This window comes from Aptenodytes forsteri, unplaced genomic scaffold (genome assembly GCF_000699145.1).
Source record: "Aptenodytes forsteri isolate BGI_AS27 unplaced genomic scaffold, ASM69914v1 Scaffold19, whole genome shotgun sequence".
NCBI classification, from domain to species: Eukaryota; Metazoa; Chordata; class Aves; order Sphenisciformes; family Spheniscidae; genus Aptenodytes; species Aptenodytes forsteri.
In genome coordinates this window covers 181,228-198,689 of record NW_008795327.1, presented here as the reverse complement: position 1 = coordinate 198,689, position 17,462 = coordinate 181,228, and the positions used below count along the sequence as shown (strand labels likewise).

The 17,462-nt window shown below is 41.7% G+C and overlaps 1 protein-coding gene across 1 annotated transcript; it reads right to left on the bottom strand.

Annotated features, from left to right (window-relative positions):
- Window positions 1-538: 538 nt before the first annotated feature.
- On the bottom strand, window positions 539-17,189 carry UBE2D2 (ubiquitin conjugating enzyme E2 D2). Its single transcript, XM_019472283.1, has 6 exons — window positions 17,117-17,189; window positions 16,429-16,460; window positions 16,260-16,337; window positions 16,066-16,171; window positions 4,097-4,190; window positions 539-2,185 (listed from the first exon to the last, which is right to left on the bottom strand). Exons 1-6 carry the CDS (start codon window positions 17,124-17,126, stop codon window positions 2,140-2,142), a joined length of 366 nt encoding a protein of 121 aa, XP_019327828.1. The 5' UTR covers window positions 17,127-17,189; the 3' UTR covers window positions 539-2,139.
- Between the last annotated feature and the right edge of the window lie 273 nt (window positions 17,190-17,462).

The window sequence follows — 17,462 nt, the reverse complement described above, 5'->3', positions numbered from 1 at the left end:
AACAGTTTAGTAAAAGGTGAGGCCAGGCACGGTTAAAAGTTAACACAAAGCCAAGAAACACTAACAGCCACTAGCTCACACTCTAGTTTTGACAACGCAACAAGTTTAATCCAGGGCCACGCTTCAGCGATAGGCCACATACTGCTTTCTAAACCAGTCAAGACACCAACACCCTGCGGCATAACGCAAGAGTGCCAACAAGAGTTTAAGACAGCCCAACAGCCAGTCCATATTCCTGCACGCCGTGTTTCTCCCCCTCCCCAGTAGCTGTCATCCCTACGGTGTCACTCGGCCAGGAAACGTGCCCACATGCTCCCTTTCTTTTCCAGCGAAGCTCCGCTCCACCGCTTTAGAGCTGCTTCGTCCCCACACAGCAGCGTCGCATTGCTAGAGCAGCAGTCTTCGCGCCTGCTGGAGATGCACACATATCCTGGTTTCACCTACAGCTTGCCGTAAGAGGACTCCAAGAAACACTGCTAACATTCACATCCAGCGGTGCGTACACGAGGACATTGAGAGATGAGACAAGTGGAACAGATTTAGACCAAAAGCAGTGGACATTTATTCCTCATTTGTGCAAGAGTGTAAAGATGCATTTGAAAATGGATGGGACAGACCCCTGTGGCTGCAGAGCTGGAGGCTACAGCCTCTCCTTCATAGTCGATGGCTTTGTTTACAATTCTACTAAGAGGAGATAAACTTGCAGACTCACCTATTTCACACCAATGATGCTGGCAAATACACTTGTATACAAAGAAAAGTTTCAAACTACATTTTCCACTAGATTCAAGTGAAGACTTTGTTCAAAAAAAGACACGTACAAGTACAATTTAAAACCGTATGAACATTTGCAAATGTTTAGTGCAAAGTAATTATGTAAAAGCTACATTTTATGAAAGTTTGTGCTGATGTGTTTGGTAGGTTTTTTTTCTTTTTTTACCCTTTTACATCCATTATTTTAGTTACATAAGGTTTCACTTACCTACAGTACATATGCATTGTGTTAGGTCCCATGCAAGTGGGAATAATACCGTTAGGCTTTGTAAAATGTCACTCATTCTCGTTTAGTAAACTGCTTATTTGGTTTAACAGTCAAGTTCCTGGCACACTACACATCCTGATTGCATCTAAGTGCTTAAGCTTATGTTTGTCTTGTTCAGGTGCATAGCCTTGTGTGATGCAAACCGAACTGCTTCATGACTTCCAAATGCAACCATTTGTGAATGCAAGAGTTTTAGAGAAATCCACCATTAGTTTTAGCCTGTAACAAACTGCTCTTAAAATTAAAAGCCTATTCACACAAAGTTATATGTAATGACTGTAGTAATCAGTTTATTACACAGATTAATCATTCTTGAACGTACAAGCTCCAGGGGAGCAGTTGGGTCTTTAAATATACACAAGTTTTCTGTCAAATGGATTTTTACCCTTACATCCAGAAAGACCTAAGCAGTTAAAAAACCTAAGAAAAACAAGAGCTATTAGCTATGTATTAACTGAGAAACCACATACAAACCAAAAAAAAGTATGAAGGAGGGGAGAGAGTTGAAAGCAAAATCAACATCACTTGATGCACTAATAGCTCCAATCCATTTAAATGTTGACCGGTTAAACTTAGACCTTAAACACAGGATGTGGGTACAGTTTCTCTCATTGGTCATAACATTTACCTAAGGTGTAGGTCCTTCAGAATAAAATGAATACAGAAACAGCTTCAAGTTCTTCACCTTGCTTTTCATAACTGTTATGAGTTTAAAAGGATTCCACTTAAAATCCTTCACGGATCGGCAACACTGTCCCTAGAAATATGAACTCCACCGTAACTCTCCCATTCACATTTTATTACCCAATTTAAATCAACAAGGAATGCTTTTAGGCTCACAAAGTTATGACTGAAGAACCAGCTTTTCACACACACACTTCTCTGCTAGGAGTCAATGTTGGTACGGGGAAATACAGTATTTCTATTTTGTTGTTCCAAGTATGTACAACACGCAGCACTGCTGTATCAGGTAAACATGTGCACAGGGGAAGATGAGGCGTGGGCTCATAGAAAGCAGTCAAATGGAAATCAAAAGGACTTTCTCTTTCAGAGTTCCCCTATCTTTATTTGTAGAGGTTATCCAATAATTTCTTTAATTACATCGCATACTTCTGAGTCCATTCCCGAGCTATTCTGTTGTACCTGTATGTATAAAAAGAGGGTTTACTTAACATAACATCCAAACAGTATTTCAACTCCAGCAGTCTAGTCTACACATAGCATGAACTTACATTCTCTCCAGTAGCATCATGAATTTGCAAAATTTAAGAGCAAACTGAAATATTAGGCAAACAGGGGAAACAAGAAAGCCCACAGTACTTCATGGAAAAGAAATAACCAATCATATTTACAACAGGAATACGAGATCTTTGCGATTCAAGCCACAAAATAGAGCTAGCGCAGGTCTGAGGGGAAAGTATTTTCAGGAAGTCTTTACCTGCACCTCCCCCGGCCCCCAACTGCTGCATCCCTGGGGATGCTATTACTGCAGGTTTTAATTTTGGCATTCTGGAAAGAACAGATTAATGTTTCCCTCCCACCCCATTCTTCTTCCTCCCTTAGAAAGTTAAACCTAGTACCTGGTATCTACTAGGCTGCCAAACCCCAACAGGCTTGTTTCATACTACACATTGCATTTGGCTATTTCGATGACTAGCAGGACACAACGATTTGTCCACCAGAATTTTTTTTTTTTTATTCTGAAGGCACAATATCCTCCTTTTCCCAAGCCACCTGTAGCTTTTGCACCCAAATACCCTTTATAGCCAGAGCCACTGCTAGAGGAAGCTCAGGATACTTATGTAAAACAAAGTAGTCGTTGTGATTAACAGTACTGATAAAAGCTTATTTCTGACAACAGAAGGCAAGTTGTTCTTGTTTACAGAATTTGTAGAAAGAGTGTAAGACACTTATAGCAAGAAGTTTCCTAGTTACGTCCATCAGCTAGGTTCTTGTGCTGGAATTTAGTCTGTAGACAATGTTCTTTGGCTTAAAGAATCTGACAATCTACTCATGAAGGCGAGAGCATTTGTTACTTCACTGTTCTGAGACTACTCAAGAAGCAAGTTCAGTTATGTTTAAGCACAAAATTTATTTCCCTATTTTTGGGAAAGAATAGGAAAGAGTCCTGCATACATTAAGTGTAGTCAGTCACTGTTAGCTGCGTCTCGAAATACATACTGCTACTCTTGCAGCTCTCATTAAAAACAAGATGCACGCACTTCACTAACACTGCTTGTCAAGTATGCAGTAGAGTAAGCAAGTTTGTGGATCATTTTCCCTTCCTATCTTGTTCTCATCAGATGTAGCTTCAGAAATTAACACTACTGATCAGATCTGGAAGGGAACAGTGAGGTAGAAGAGTGTTTACGACGGTCATTAAGCTGTTGCTTTTAAAGTGCTCATTAGTGCTAGAATTCGCTCCATTCTTGCTGTTTACTTCATAGAAACTTGGAGTCCTCCCACCCCACCTCTACACCACTTGTTCTTCTCTTGTGTTGTCAAATGAAGATGAAAGAGGGTATTTTTGTTATTTCTTTGCTTGTATGATTCCACCACTAATAGCTAGCATGGAAATATTCTCCCACTAGAGTAACTCGTTCTCCCTCTGCTGGTTATGTAGAATTAAAGCAGGCAGTGAAGGCTCTTAAAAGCTGGTCACATCCAACTTAAAAGCTCCATAGGAAACAGATTTGCGTTGTTCACTTCACATTTTCATTAAATCAAGCAAACCTGTAATTAACAGCTACAACACTAATGAAAGGCCATTGTGTGGAATGAAAATGCAGTAATAAAACCACAGAAGTACAGGGCCTCTACATCCTTCACTTCTACTGGCATATATACCTTTTTCCTACAGCTATGCAATGATGTTAAGATAGCTGTACTACAGATCCCAGGAAACATCTCTAAAAAGACCACAGTTAAAGTGAAAAAGGCAAATCAAAAGTTCACACTTTTCCAAGAAGCAGGTCCTTTCAGTTCCCCTTTACTATTTAAGTGTGGATTCTGCTCTGTCAAGAACATTACATGGTTTTTGGCTTCCATACTCACTTTTCTCTATCTGTTTTGTAGATCCGTGCAATCTCAGGCACTAAAGGATCATCTGGATTGGGATCACACAACAGAGAACAGATGGACAAAAGTACTAGGGAGAGAAAAGAGATACTGAATTAGAGTTTAAGTGCAGCTGAAGACACCTGTAGAAGTCAGCCCACCCACTTTCTTCCCCTCTAGCCATTAGTATTAGCATATTTTTTAAAAAATGCCGAGGAGCAGTAATCCCACATACTTCAGCCAAGTTATTTTGAACAAAAATCCTTACCATTTAACTAGACAACTTTGCATGACCACAAGTTTTTAAACATCACCACCACAACTGGGAACCTCCTGGAACAGGTGTATCTGATAACAGCCTTGAATCACAAGGCAGAAGTGTTCTATCTGAAACCGTACCTGAAAGCCTTCTCAGAAAGCATCCCTGCTTTTGCACTTGAAATTCAGCTTTTCCCTAAACCAGACCACCTCGTTGTTAATGACTTGCAGAAGCACTAATCAAAAGTCAAACGGCAGACAGATCCAACTGAGATGAAGGAAGCATGAGCTGCTCACAGATACTTAAGAACTGTTTAAAAAAAATGCTAGTCTTGCAGAGAATTAAGAGGCTTTATCCAATTATTTTTCTGAGCATAAGGTAGGTTTAGATGGATTAATTGTAGAATAGTATTCAAAATGAATCAAGAAAGCATAGCTTACTGCACTTGTACCAACCACAAAGCCCTGAACTGTAGTTTCAGTATAGATAAATACTGTATATACCCCAGAAGTCACATCCCGCTCATATGATGCTGCTCAGCGCAGCATCAGCCTTCATCCATGTACGGAGTCAGGAGACTGCCTGCAAAGCTACAAATAGCACGTGCACATTCCTACATTCACACCAAAGTAGAAGACATAACGAAGGCAGTAAGTTATAAGCAAAGCATATTGGGACATTACAAGAGGCATGTCAGGGATATCTTGCCCCCCCTAAGAAATGCCAAACATTCCTTTGTATTGCTTTCTCTCAGCCTGTTTTAATCAAACACTGCCACTCCATATGTCCCTTCACCAATAGCAGCAACAGCAGAGTTGTCACAGTGCATCCTCCAAGCAAGTTGGAGATGACAGCAGTTAGAAGTTTGAAGGCATTAAACACAAATCTGTTTGAACTTCCATCAGTTGCTACTGTGCTGTGGAGCAGGAGGCAGAGCTACCATGCTGAAAGACATCAGCTGAAAAATGAGAGAACAGCATGCATTCCACTACTCTGTCTGGGGCCGGGGGGGGTGGTGGTTTGTTTTTTTTTTTAAGCCAGTTTAAAACAGAGATCACAAAACAAAGGACAGCTAAATACAGCCAGAGAAAAAAGGGGAGAATAGGTCTGATATTCATAGAATGACAGAATAATTTAGACTGGGAAAGACCCTTGAGACCATCGAGTCCAACCATAAACCTAATACTGCCCAACAACCCCAGTTCCCTCCTCATCTCCTCATAAGACTTGTTCTCCAGACCCCTCACCAGCCTCTCTCTGGGCACACACCAGCTCCTCAACGTCCTTCTTGTAGCGAGGGGCCCAAAATTGAACAGTATTCGAGGCACAATCACATCCCTATTCCTGCTGGCCACACTATTTCTGATACAAGCCAGGATGCTGTTGGCTGCCTTGGCCAATATCTATGTAAACTGGAGAAGATTTTCAAAGCAGGACAAAAGCGAAAGCTTCACTAGGTCTTAACTGAGCTACTTGCTCAGCGATGAGAACACCAAGAACCCAGAAACCTGGTTAGTTCAGTTTTCCTACATGGTTCTGTAGACCCTTCACTAATGAATCATCAATTTCAAAAGTTAAAAGCTTCTAGAACAAGTTTAGTAATGAACTGTTCCTGATTTAAGGGAACGTATTTCTTGTTCTAGAATAAAGAACCACCTCTTCCTTCTCCTGATTTTCTACTGTACAGTTGTGGAAGAGTTAAGAGCTTAATTATTCTCTACCGTCAACTGACCCATGGACATTTATTCAGCTACCTCTCAGAATACAGCTTCAGTCAGAAGACTAATTTTGTGCTGGAGTGGCTAGTAGAAGCCACTAGTCCTGAACTGCTGTCCCTTAGCAAGGGACACAGCACGTTTAGTACCTGTAGCACTTGCCATCAGTTTCAGCACTGTTGGTCGTGTGTGTCCCCCATACACTGAGTAAAACTCACATTAGTGTTCAGTAATGGGAATCTGCCACCTTACACCCAGCTGCTGCCTGTCAGTTTAGCTTCACCACAGTCATTTCTCCAGCTATTTTCCTGTATCTCATTTCTCTGTATTTGTCAGACTCCACTGCTCTGGTCACTGAAGTTTCTTCAGCTGGTAGGACGAGTAAAAGAGCTAACATCTGTCCGCTCCCTTTAATGGAAGCCACAATCAAAGTTTTCTGGTCAACGATTGTAACTACTCCCTCAAGTTTTACCTTACCGCAGTCCTTTAATAACAAAGGACTTTGAGTAAGTTGGCTCACCTTCATCAGCAGAACCAAGTTGCAAGTCTGTCCAGTCCCCTCTGACTACCTTCCCCAACCACCATAATGCCCCTCTTCCCCAACAGCCATGGTACTGGGTGGGAGTTCCTTCTTTGCACACCTCACATCAGCCTTGCAAAACCCCCACCACCATCTGCTCTAAGCACCAGACCAAAGGTGGTGTTCAGCTGTTGGTCAGCACGGGCACCAGGATAACCAGGGCGCTGCTTTGTGTCCTCCAGAGCAACAGCCGCCCGAGAGGCTGACGCTGCCCACAAGCCAGTTTTGTCTAGCAAGATGCAAGTCTGCCTTGAACAGCACCTCCTTTGCTGAAAGGAAAGGGAGAGTTAACCCCTGTGCCAGCCTAGAAGTTTTAGTTCTTGGTTTACAGGCTATCAACATGAGCGTATCATTGCTACTTGCCGGCCATTAAAAAAAAAATCCCATGCCACTAACGCTCTCTACTAAATGGGCTGTGGTTTGTTAGAACTCAGTCAGTAGCTAAATGCTTCCCGTGATGAATTCTGGCAGTCTAATCACTTCAAAAAACATTTCTAGATTTTGTTCCTCAGCAGTTCCTTTGTTTTATAAGAAGTATCACTCCAAAAACCTTGAATAAAAATGGACACTGTTTGGCTTCAAGCTGCACTGCCACATTCAGCTGCTTTATTTTATTTTTGTAAGTCTTCATTAATCAAAACTATTCTCCATTATGCTTGCTCTTGCTGGTAACTTCACATCTTTCCCTTTTTATCTGCATAGCCTCAGCAAAAAAATTTTAACTGAGAGTTATCTAAACTGGTTTAATTTTAATAGCCTGCTGAACCCAGCTATTTGTCCAAAATAAATTCAGGAAGTTTTTCTCTTGAGGTTTTCCACCAGAACACTGCATATACCCGCATGTTTTAGACCAACCAATGTAAGCAGCCTCCAGACCACTACAAAAAACCCATTGGAAAAAGGTACCTTCTCATAAAGTTTAAGGAGCCAAGTACAAGAGAAAAGAGGAAGTAATCCTTAAAAACACTGGTTATGTATAGGAGTCCTTTGATGCATCAGAGTAATTAGACCAACACTGTGGAAGAAAGAATCACCAGACCACCTCCTTCTGCAATCAAGTATTATTGCAATTAATTTCATAGCAAAGCCTTGACATTTACTAGTCAAATGACCACAAGATTAGTAGGAGACAATTAGAAGACAGTTCACAAAAATCAAGTTTTGTAACCACAGAAGCAGGTTGAATAAGTACACAAGGCAGGTAAGTTACATTGTTTTACACCTTGTCCGACTCATCCTGCATGACCATAGGTGAAGCCGCTCTAGTGGCACCAGTTTGACAGCATCCCTTCTCAAGTCTACCACAAAGACAGCAGTAGAAGCACGCACTCTTCAGAATTTAAGTTTGGATTTTTGTCAGTAATAGCAAAATAGATAAATTTTACTTCCCATTGATTCAAGGGGTTCAAGTACGGAGTTATTTCTCATCTCTTCACTCTTAACTGTCAAAGCAGTCCAGTCTGTAGCAAAACACTAAGCGACTTAAAACACTGTCTGTTTAAAGCTCCCTTTCATTCAAAAAATTGGGTTTGCTTCAGCTTATTTCACCAACCATGCAACCTATTTAACTCCAATATTTCAACTGTGATGCCCATCTATCTACTGCAGACAACGAAAACAACTTATCCTTTAGTGGGCTTCCTACTGCTATGGACTAGCATGGACCAAGTACTTCACAATGACCAAGGAACTGGGAGAACCAAACTAATCAAGCAGAAAGACTGCTAACAAAGTGTTTCTAAAAAAGTAATGAGCTTAGCTTCCCCATAGAGCAGCGATACAAATGCACTCTCATCAAGCAGAATGATCACTTAACACTTTTAATATTAAAAATGCTCCAGCGAAATGCTCTGAGGCAAAACGAGGTCTACTAGCGTAACGCAGCACAACTCTGATCCAGTTTCCACTGCAAAACTTCCCTTTACAGAGTACGTAATGCTCCAAAATGAAAGGACAATCTATCTCAAGGCAGCTCCTCTGTGCAGAGAATCATGCCATTTACAGCTTGTCAACAAGTTTAGCTACAGCTTATTGCTGCAAGATCGACCTCGTCTTCTCAGGCTTCTGTGCTGTGCTCTTACATCACACTAAGAGTAGTTTGCCATTTCTGATGAGCAACTTCGTCTTCCTGGTTCTGCCACACCTGACTGAATGTGCGGGTAGATGCAAATTCAATATGTGAACTCCACGGCTGAGTTTCTTCTGCTATGAAGCAGCTCAGTCATTCGTCAGGACAATTCACGAAGCCCGCTCTCCACAGATCCTTCCGGCACTAGCCAAATGAGCAATAGGGAAAATAATTTAAACCACCATCTGTCTACTGGAACATCTATTGGCCCCTACAAACCTAGGAGGCATGTCAAAGCTCCTGGAACTCAGGAGGTGAATAGACTCTTAAAAGCCACAAGCCCTCAGCTCCAGGTGGAGGGAATAAGCTCCACAGCCAGAAGACCGACATCCTCCCTAGAGTGTCAACAGGGGAAGGAAGTCAAAGGTGCCTAGCAATTTATACATGGCAATTAGCTTCTGTTGATGTCAGGGATGACTTTATAACCAAGCACATCATGCAGCTATGCCACACCCTTGTACATCCAGAGCAGCTGAAAGTGGTCTTTAGGAGCCAGAAGCAGCTCTGTACAAGCCACAGTGTTTAACGCACCTTTGCACACACTGTGTTCATGTTCAAGTCAACTGGGCTAAGCTGACTTCTGCAGAAGCTCAACAGTCCAGGTCATCACTGAAAAACTATTTAAGCCTTATTAGGGCATGACGTAAGACCCAAAAGCTACACCTTCTGGTTTCTTTAGATATCAGCACTAGAAAGGCGAGTATTAGTTCTGCCCTATCACCCTGTACTGAGACAGCGATCCCAGTTAATCAAGAAGCGTAGATGCTTTTGATGCAGAAGTGTGAGACGTGACCTGTAAGGCACAGACTTCCAAAAGACTGCCTAAAGGAGCTGATGAATATCTCCACTTCCTCAATGCAGAAGTCATCTTCCAAATTTAAAACTCAAATCATTCACTTCGTTTGCAAAGCCTGAATGGGTCTAATATCCATCACTTCCAGCTGTCCCCTTAATAAAGGGTACTAGCCACTATAGATACTGCTATTTAAGTCTAGCTGGAATTGCAAACAAAACTTGCTTCAGTAAAGTACTCATCTATGGGACACTTCAGGATAAGGAGAAGCGAATGAGGAGCAATGGAATCTCCAGTTAAATCACAGCAGGGAGATAAAAAGCAAGCATCAATTCTTCCAAGGTAATGAGCTACCCAGAAAAAAAACATCTTAACTGGTTGTGTTCTGATTCAACAGCTGTTTGGTGCAGTTACTGCTCTCTGAAGAGAGCCAATCTAGAATGCATCTAGGAGTTAAAGGAGTTTTTTTGGGCACCAAGCAGCTTAGGTCAAAACCAGATCATGAGTGAAAGCCTTAGCTCTCTCCTTGAAGGCCCCTGCTATCTTAACTTTTATCTTAAAGGCAAAGAGCACATCACTCTAAATCAGTAGAATAAGGGGAATAGATAAGTTGCCTTTTAAAAAAGAAGTTATTCCTGCAGGCAACAGTCCAGGTCCAGTTACTCCTGCATGGGGCAAAAGGCCTCAGCAGACCCCAAGCCAGTCTTCTTCCACCAAAGGGAGGTCCACCTCTAAGCAAGCATAAAGGCTGCACCAACAAAATTTTTGTTAAAATGCCAAGAAGGTGATGAGACAGCTACTTTGTATGCCAGATTGTCAGGACAGCAGGATGATACTTACTCGGTTATCTGTCCCGGCTGAAGTCACACAGTAGTCTCAAGATCACCATATAATCAAAAAGCTTGTGCACTGACATGGAGCAGTCGGATAAAACAGGTTAGTATCAATTCTTGCACACCATGCCCTTATGAGTTCACAGTAATGGAAGCAGCCCATCCTGCCTGCTCTGCCCCAGGTGAATGACAAATATTATGCCAGTAAGTTCTTTCTATGGAAAGCAGTTTGTCATCCTCCTGGAGACCAGGCCACAGGCTCCAACAGACGGCGCTGTGCTTTTTGATCCAGCTCATCCAGCCAAGTTTCTGAATATGAAAGTAACAAAGTTTGTCAGCTCAGGTTTAATTCAGCCTGGTACTCTGGGGATTATGAAACATCTCTGCTAGCATAAATTTGAGCTTTGGACACATACTGCTGCTGAGGAATTCTTAATTCCATTTTGGAGGCTTTATCCAGCTGTCCTACTTTTCATACCAGCTAGGGCTCCTCCTTTGCTAATCATCAGCCTGACAGCCAAAAGCCTCCACATCAAGGTCCACTACTGCTTAGATCACTATTCCTCAAAAACAGGAAGAAAGCCGACTGCTGGAAGGAGTATTCACCTATACAATCATTATGTGTGAGTTTCAGGCCCCAGACCCTTGAAACTTTTGAGGCATACAGTTGTTGGAAAGTTTCATTAGCACTGACAAATGTTAAGCTTGTAACATTAAAACACAACTGAAAACAATACTGTCCAACAAGTTCAAGTGCTAGCTACCAAATGAGTGGCTTCTGACTGTGAATGGGCAAGATGCATCTGCGTAAATTAAAGCAACTCTGGACTCTGCTTGAGTTAAATCCTATTTCTTAACCATAGTCCCATTTCAAACTCTTCCAGCAATCTTACCTAGTCTCACAGGAAGTGTACCTTTAAATCTGAGCAGTTTAAACTTCTTGCTTCAAAGCAACTTGAATTCCTGCTAAGTCAGTTCAACAATTTCTGGTGACAAGAGAAGAAAAGTTAAGTTTTGCCCAGTGTATCACAGACTGGTTGAGGTTGGAAGGGATCGCTGGAGACCATCTTGTCCAACCCCCCTGCTCAAGCAGGGCCACCTAGAGCAGGTTGCCCATGACCATGTCCAGGTGGCTTTTGGGTATCTCCAATGTGGCAGACTCTACAACCTCCCAAGACAACCTGTGCCAGTGCTCAGCATCCTCACAGTAAAAAAAAAAAAAAAAAAAGTGTTTCCTGATGTTCAGAGGGACCCTCCTGTGCTTCAGTTAGTGCCCACTGCCTCTTGCCCTGTCACTGGACACCACTGAGAAGAGCCTGGCTCTGTCATCTCTATCCCCTCCCTTCAAGTATTTATATACATTGGTAAGATCCCCCTGAGCCTCCTCTTCTCCAGGCTGAAGAGTCCCAGGTATCTCAGCCTGTCCTCATAGTGAGAAATGCTCCAGTCCCTTCACCATGTTCATGACCCTTCGCTGGACTCTCTCCAGGACATCCATGTCTCTCTTGTTCTGGAGAGCCCAGCACCGGACACAGTACTACAACTGTGGCTTCAGCAGTGCCGAGCAGAGGGGAAGGATCACCTCCCTCGACCTGCTGACAACACTTCTCCTGGTGCAGCCTTCTTTGCAGCAAGGGCAACATCTGGGAAGTTACACAAGTAGCTACATTACAGTTGCAAAAAAAGTTGGAAGTGCTAGACTGAAAGTTCCCCATACAACCCTAACTCAGCACGTGTGGAGAGACTGATCCATACACGTGACAAATCCCTAGGGAAAAAAGAACCCCCCCCCCCCCCCCCCAGTCATTTGGGTAAGCACTACAACAGGCAAATGAAATGAAAAGCCAAGAGGAGGATCAGAAACCAACTTCCTGATTTTGGAAACTGCACTGTGAAGATCAAGTTCATTTAGGTCGCTGGGTACTTAGGAATTCCCACCCAGTATGTCTTAGTAAAGCGATTCTTGAACACCTGTAAGAGCAGCACCACAGAAAATTCAGACTGCACTGGGCGTGGAAGAGTTTGAACAGTGTGAGCTGAACTCTTGAATGAATGAGTCTGAAGTTACTCACTGCCATTCACCAGGCAGGGTCTTCCAATGCTCTTAATATAGGCTCCATGGTTCATTAGTTATAAAACAGTGGGGAGAAGTAGGACAGGACAGAGCAAGTTAGCCTGACCTTTACTGAAAAAGTACTTCAGTTTAGTATTAACTCTTGCACAGCCACTCACCAAATTCAAGAGAAAGTAGGATTTTCCCAAAAATGGCTGAGAACAGTTATAATCATGTTAAAACACTTTATCCTCCTGTTTAAGGCAAAAGGGATTCTTATTTATGCAGGCTTTGAGATAACATTTTTAATTTAAGCCTACGCATTCTGCTCAAGCTTTAGAGTTTAAATTAACCACCAAGGTGTGTTTAAGACTGTATTTTGAGATGATTTATTCTACAATACGTATTCTTTAAGAAACACTTACTTCAGAATTACTAATACAAGCAAGTTAGCTATTCTACTGAAACTCTCAGTGTGGTTCTCCCAATTCTTCAGAACCCATTAAACGAGCCTAGGAGGGACAAACATTTAGAAAGACAGAACAAAAACCCAAGATGCTAGACACCTCTACTATCATAGCCAAGATCACTTGATCAAGTTGCTTACTGAGGGAGAGAAGCTTCCTTATTTATTTAGCAGTCTCAAATAAAACCGCTCCAATAACCCCCACACTCAGGCCTTCACTATCTTACCCAGCAAAGATGGCAGGGGCAGGCTCCCAAGCCAGAGCTTGGCTGCTCTGAGCGCCGTCTGGAGCAGCCTACCATCCTCCAGAGCGCAAGGAGCCAAGACCCCTACCCTTTACCACTTAACTGGGATGATTAAGTAGCACTGACATGATTTTTCAGTCTTCCCACCAAAAAAGCGGCACTATCGATTAAAAGGAAGTCACTGCATACCCCTTCACCTTTCCCCTTGCAGGTTAGGGTGAAAAACATGCTCATGTACTACACATTAATTGCAACACAACATCTAGCCCATGTGAGCTGCTGACAATGTTGCCTACCAGATGCCTCAGGAGGAGGAAGCTGTGTGTGATAAGCTTTTTCCTAGAAGAACTGTTTCTAGTCTTCCCCGATTTCTCTATCGGTAAGGAAAGTACACGCTTTTTTTTTATAGCTGTGTTCTAGTTATCTGCTTACAGATTTTAAATTCAAACAGTTTGCTCCCAATAGCATCCCCTTTTAAAGGGTAGCACAATTTAGGAAATACTCTAAAAAATCTACACTACAAATACTAAATTGCTGCTTTGGAAGGGATGTAACCTTCATGCTGAATAACTTAAGTCTTGTTATTCACTTTTAATTACCTAACCCAACAGGTTTTCCTACTAGCAACACATTTATTCTTTGATAAGGCTAATCAAAGAATTACTAGAGAGCTGAAATAGCCCCGAAGTCTACAAAGACACAGTTCTAAACTGACTGAAAACAGGATTGCCACCCTAAATGATTGAAGTTGCCTTTGTGGAATTTATTTATGCTTGTTTGAGACAGGAATGCTTCTTTTAAGTATCAGCTCTTGCCTTTCATTAAGTTGAGGCCTGCTTTCTGACAAGAAATCCCTGTTATTTCTGAGGGAAGTATTCTGAATTTCTATGAAGTCACCCACCAGAATTTCTTTTGCTGCCTTTAACTCCTTCATGAAATGAACACCAAGGGAACTCAGACAAGATTGTTTTCTCACTGGTTACATCTGTATGTGTTTTGTGCTACACGAAGCAGAGTTTGTGCATTCATATGAACGCTTCTGCAATGAGTGAAAAGCGATCAGCCATGTAAAGACACCTAATCTCGGGGAGCATACTTTAAGAGGGAGATGGGGTGATAGAAGGGGCTAAGTAGCACAGAATGGCCACACTGATCCCATGGCTTACTCTAGCTAAGCCACAAGGACGCAGTTTGAAGAGGATAAGAAGAAAGAGTTCAAGGCAGAGAACAGAAGGAGATGTTAAGAGCATACTGCAACTGTATTTGGGTTGCAAAATTAGTGTTAAGATATATTTTGCGAGTGATTAAAGCTGACAGCCATTATTAGGCAGTCCACTGATGCCCTTAACCAGCCTCTTAAATTTTTGCCCCATCTTTTTCCGACTGTTCTAATTCCAGTCTATCCTCCAGTATTTTCAAATGTGTTATCACCCCACTGCCCATACGGTCATTTTAGGACTCTAAAACAAATGAAAGTAAGATACCATGCCACATTACACATTCTCCAACTACAGTATTCTAACCAGTTATACAGCAGCTTAATCAAAAACATTACAGGTGTCAGTACTTAGTACTAACTTAGCACTTCCAACAGTAGCCAGTACTTGACTGAAAGCACTTGTAAGGAAAGCTGCGTCAACCTGACAATCATTTTCCCTTGACTGACACCATTTCTTCAGTTCTTTCAACTCACAGTGAAGACTTTCAGCTTCATGCACTAGCAGATTCACTTCTATCAAGAGATAAGTCAAGATATTGTTTTGCCTTTTCATCTGTTTCTACAAATGCAGAAGCCTTTAGCTGGACAGAGAAGGTAGGAACTTTTGTGAGTTCAGTAAAAGGGAGACAGTTATGATGTGCAAGGAAGGGGTACCAGGAATCATCTGTCTGATCCAAAAAGAAAGTGTCCGGGAACATCACACGTAGTTGGAGGGAAGAATTACAGGCAACAGGATAGCCTCATAGAGCTGGGACACAATGCAAAGGATACTGTAATTAAATGTGGTATCTGCAGCATTTAATTACAAAAACAGTGTGAAGCTACAAAAAATGGAATGGTCAGGACATGGTCCATGCACAGAAGAGACCAAAATATTCTCAATTGCCATGGCTAGATCTACAAGTTGTAGATCTACACTTTCAATAGCCAGAAAAATCAATAAAATTCAATCCTGGGTCTTCTTTCAAGGTGTTTAAAAACCTCCTATTTGCATTAAATAATATGAATACTGCTCTACCAGGCAAAGGACAGATTCCAGCGCCCCACAAGCTAACACAGTTCACAGGGACCAAGATGTTTTTAGATAAAAAAAATTAAGGTAGTACAAGCTTGTTATGTTTTAAAACATGTTTTAGTAGTCCATATCATTGAAAGTTTTTTAACAAAAAAAATGACCAGAGTTCTGATGTTCCCTTGAAAAAGGGACTTTTTAAGATGACAAAGAATCAAAGCAGGTTTAGTGTTTTTTAAAGGCCACAGCTGTTCCTCTACGTATTTTTCTTGGTGTTCATTTTGAACATTGAAGTCTTCCATTGTCATGTACTAGGTTTAATTTTGGTTTGTGGGGGTTTGGGGTTTTTGGGTTTTGTTTGTTCTGTTTTTTTTTAAAGTTAAAGTGTTTAGACTGAGGTGAGGTGGCAAGACTATGTACTTAAGTGTAGTAAGACTTATCTGATCCACTGGCAAAGTTGAACAGTCTCCCTGTGGTCACAGGGAAACTGGATGTCCAGAGCATCCTGCACTCATGAATTGGCTGCAAGCTAGATGTAGAATCACAAGACTGAAGTAGTGACCCCAGAAATGGTTGACAACATGAATGCAGCAGTTTTTACATTCTAAATCCAAATCAGTAATTCATTTCAGCAGAATAGAATTAAATGAGCATTGGAGGTACCTTTTGAAATAGTTAGTGCTGGGGACCACTGTGATCGTAGAATATCAAGACAAATGCTGCCATTACTGTTAATATTTGGATGATAGATTCTTGTTGTAAATGCAACCTGCAGAAGAAGGAAAATTTCAGTATAGGCTCACAAATGTACATTACACCATATGGTAATGAATAGATTCATGGTACAAGCCACTCACCTTAGGTGGTTTGAAGGGATAATCTGTTGGGAAGTGAATTGTCAAGAAAAATACTCCACCTTGATAGGGACTGTCATTCTGTTCATGAAAAAGAATCATTGCAGTTTGAGGAGTTATTACAAGAAGACTGGTCATAAAAAGCTATGAACATTAATTCTCTCATACTTACTGGTCCCATTATTGTAGCTTGCCAATGGAACACTGAAAAAGAGAAAGATTTACTTCAGTTTGGAGAAGCTCAAGTAACGAACTACTTACTTCCAGACAAAGCAGCACAGAAAAGTCTATTTTAAAAACAAAGCCTTCTGAAAGGCTGCAGGGAAGCAAGCCAAAGAATTAGACAGAGCGAAGTACTCAACACTCCACATTCACTTTGGGATTGCTGTGATACCACACACATGTTGTGCCCTGCAAAAAATCCCTTTACAATAAAAATCCAGACAGTTATAGTCAACATTTCAGACCCGACAAATTTGTGAGTTCAACTTTGTTTCCAGTGAAGCACCCGAATCAAAGCCCAGTTTCCAATGACTGCACTGCCCTCTTAGAGTGAGCTACAGCAAAGGTACAGTATGAGCTCATACCTTTCTTCGGTGGGATCTCTCCTACACAGATCCTCAGTTAAATGAAGGGTAAGCCTAAGTTTTGTATATACCATATGTAAAGAGGTAACCTAAGCCAGCGTTACCTTGACTGAATGTTTAAGCTTAGTCTCCACAGAGGCCTCAAGATTTCATTAAAGCAGCAGAAAGCAATACAAGTCTTAAGAGAACGCAAGAACGACAGTCTGCTCAATACTTGGGACCAGGATGTGCTAGTACACACTTTAGGTTAAATGGACAAAAATTAAGTCTCACTCGTATGCATCTGTCCAAGAGAACATCTTAATCTGGTAATACAGAAGACTCCTGAAGAATGTCTTTATGCTGCAGAACATAAGGAAAACAATCAAAGCTGTTAATCTGTATGAGGTACGTTAGGAAGTTCTCAGGGTTCCTGCATTCTCCAAAGGCTCTAACGCTAGCTTGTGCAAAGAGCACCAGCTTAAAAAATTATTTGTGAAAGAGTACTGTGGGAAGTTTCCCTCTGCATGGATGTCAGCTACATCGCATCTTCAGAACCGGGGAGCTGTACAGAAGACTCCAGTTATTGCAAGGCAAGTCTTCAAGACACAGAAGTTGAAGCCACCTGCAGCAACGTACT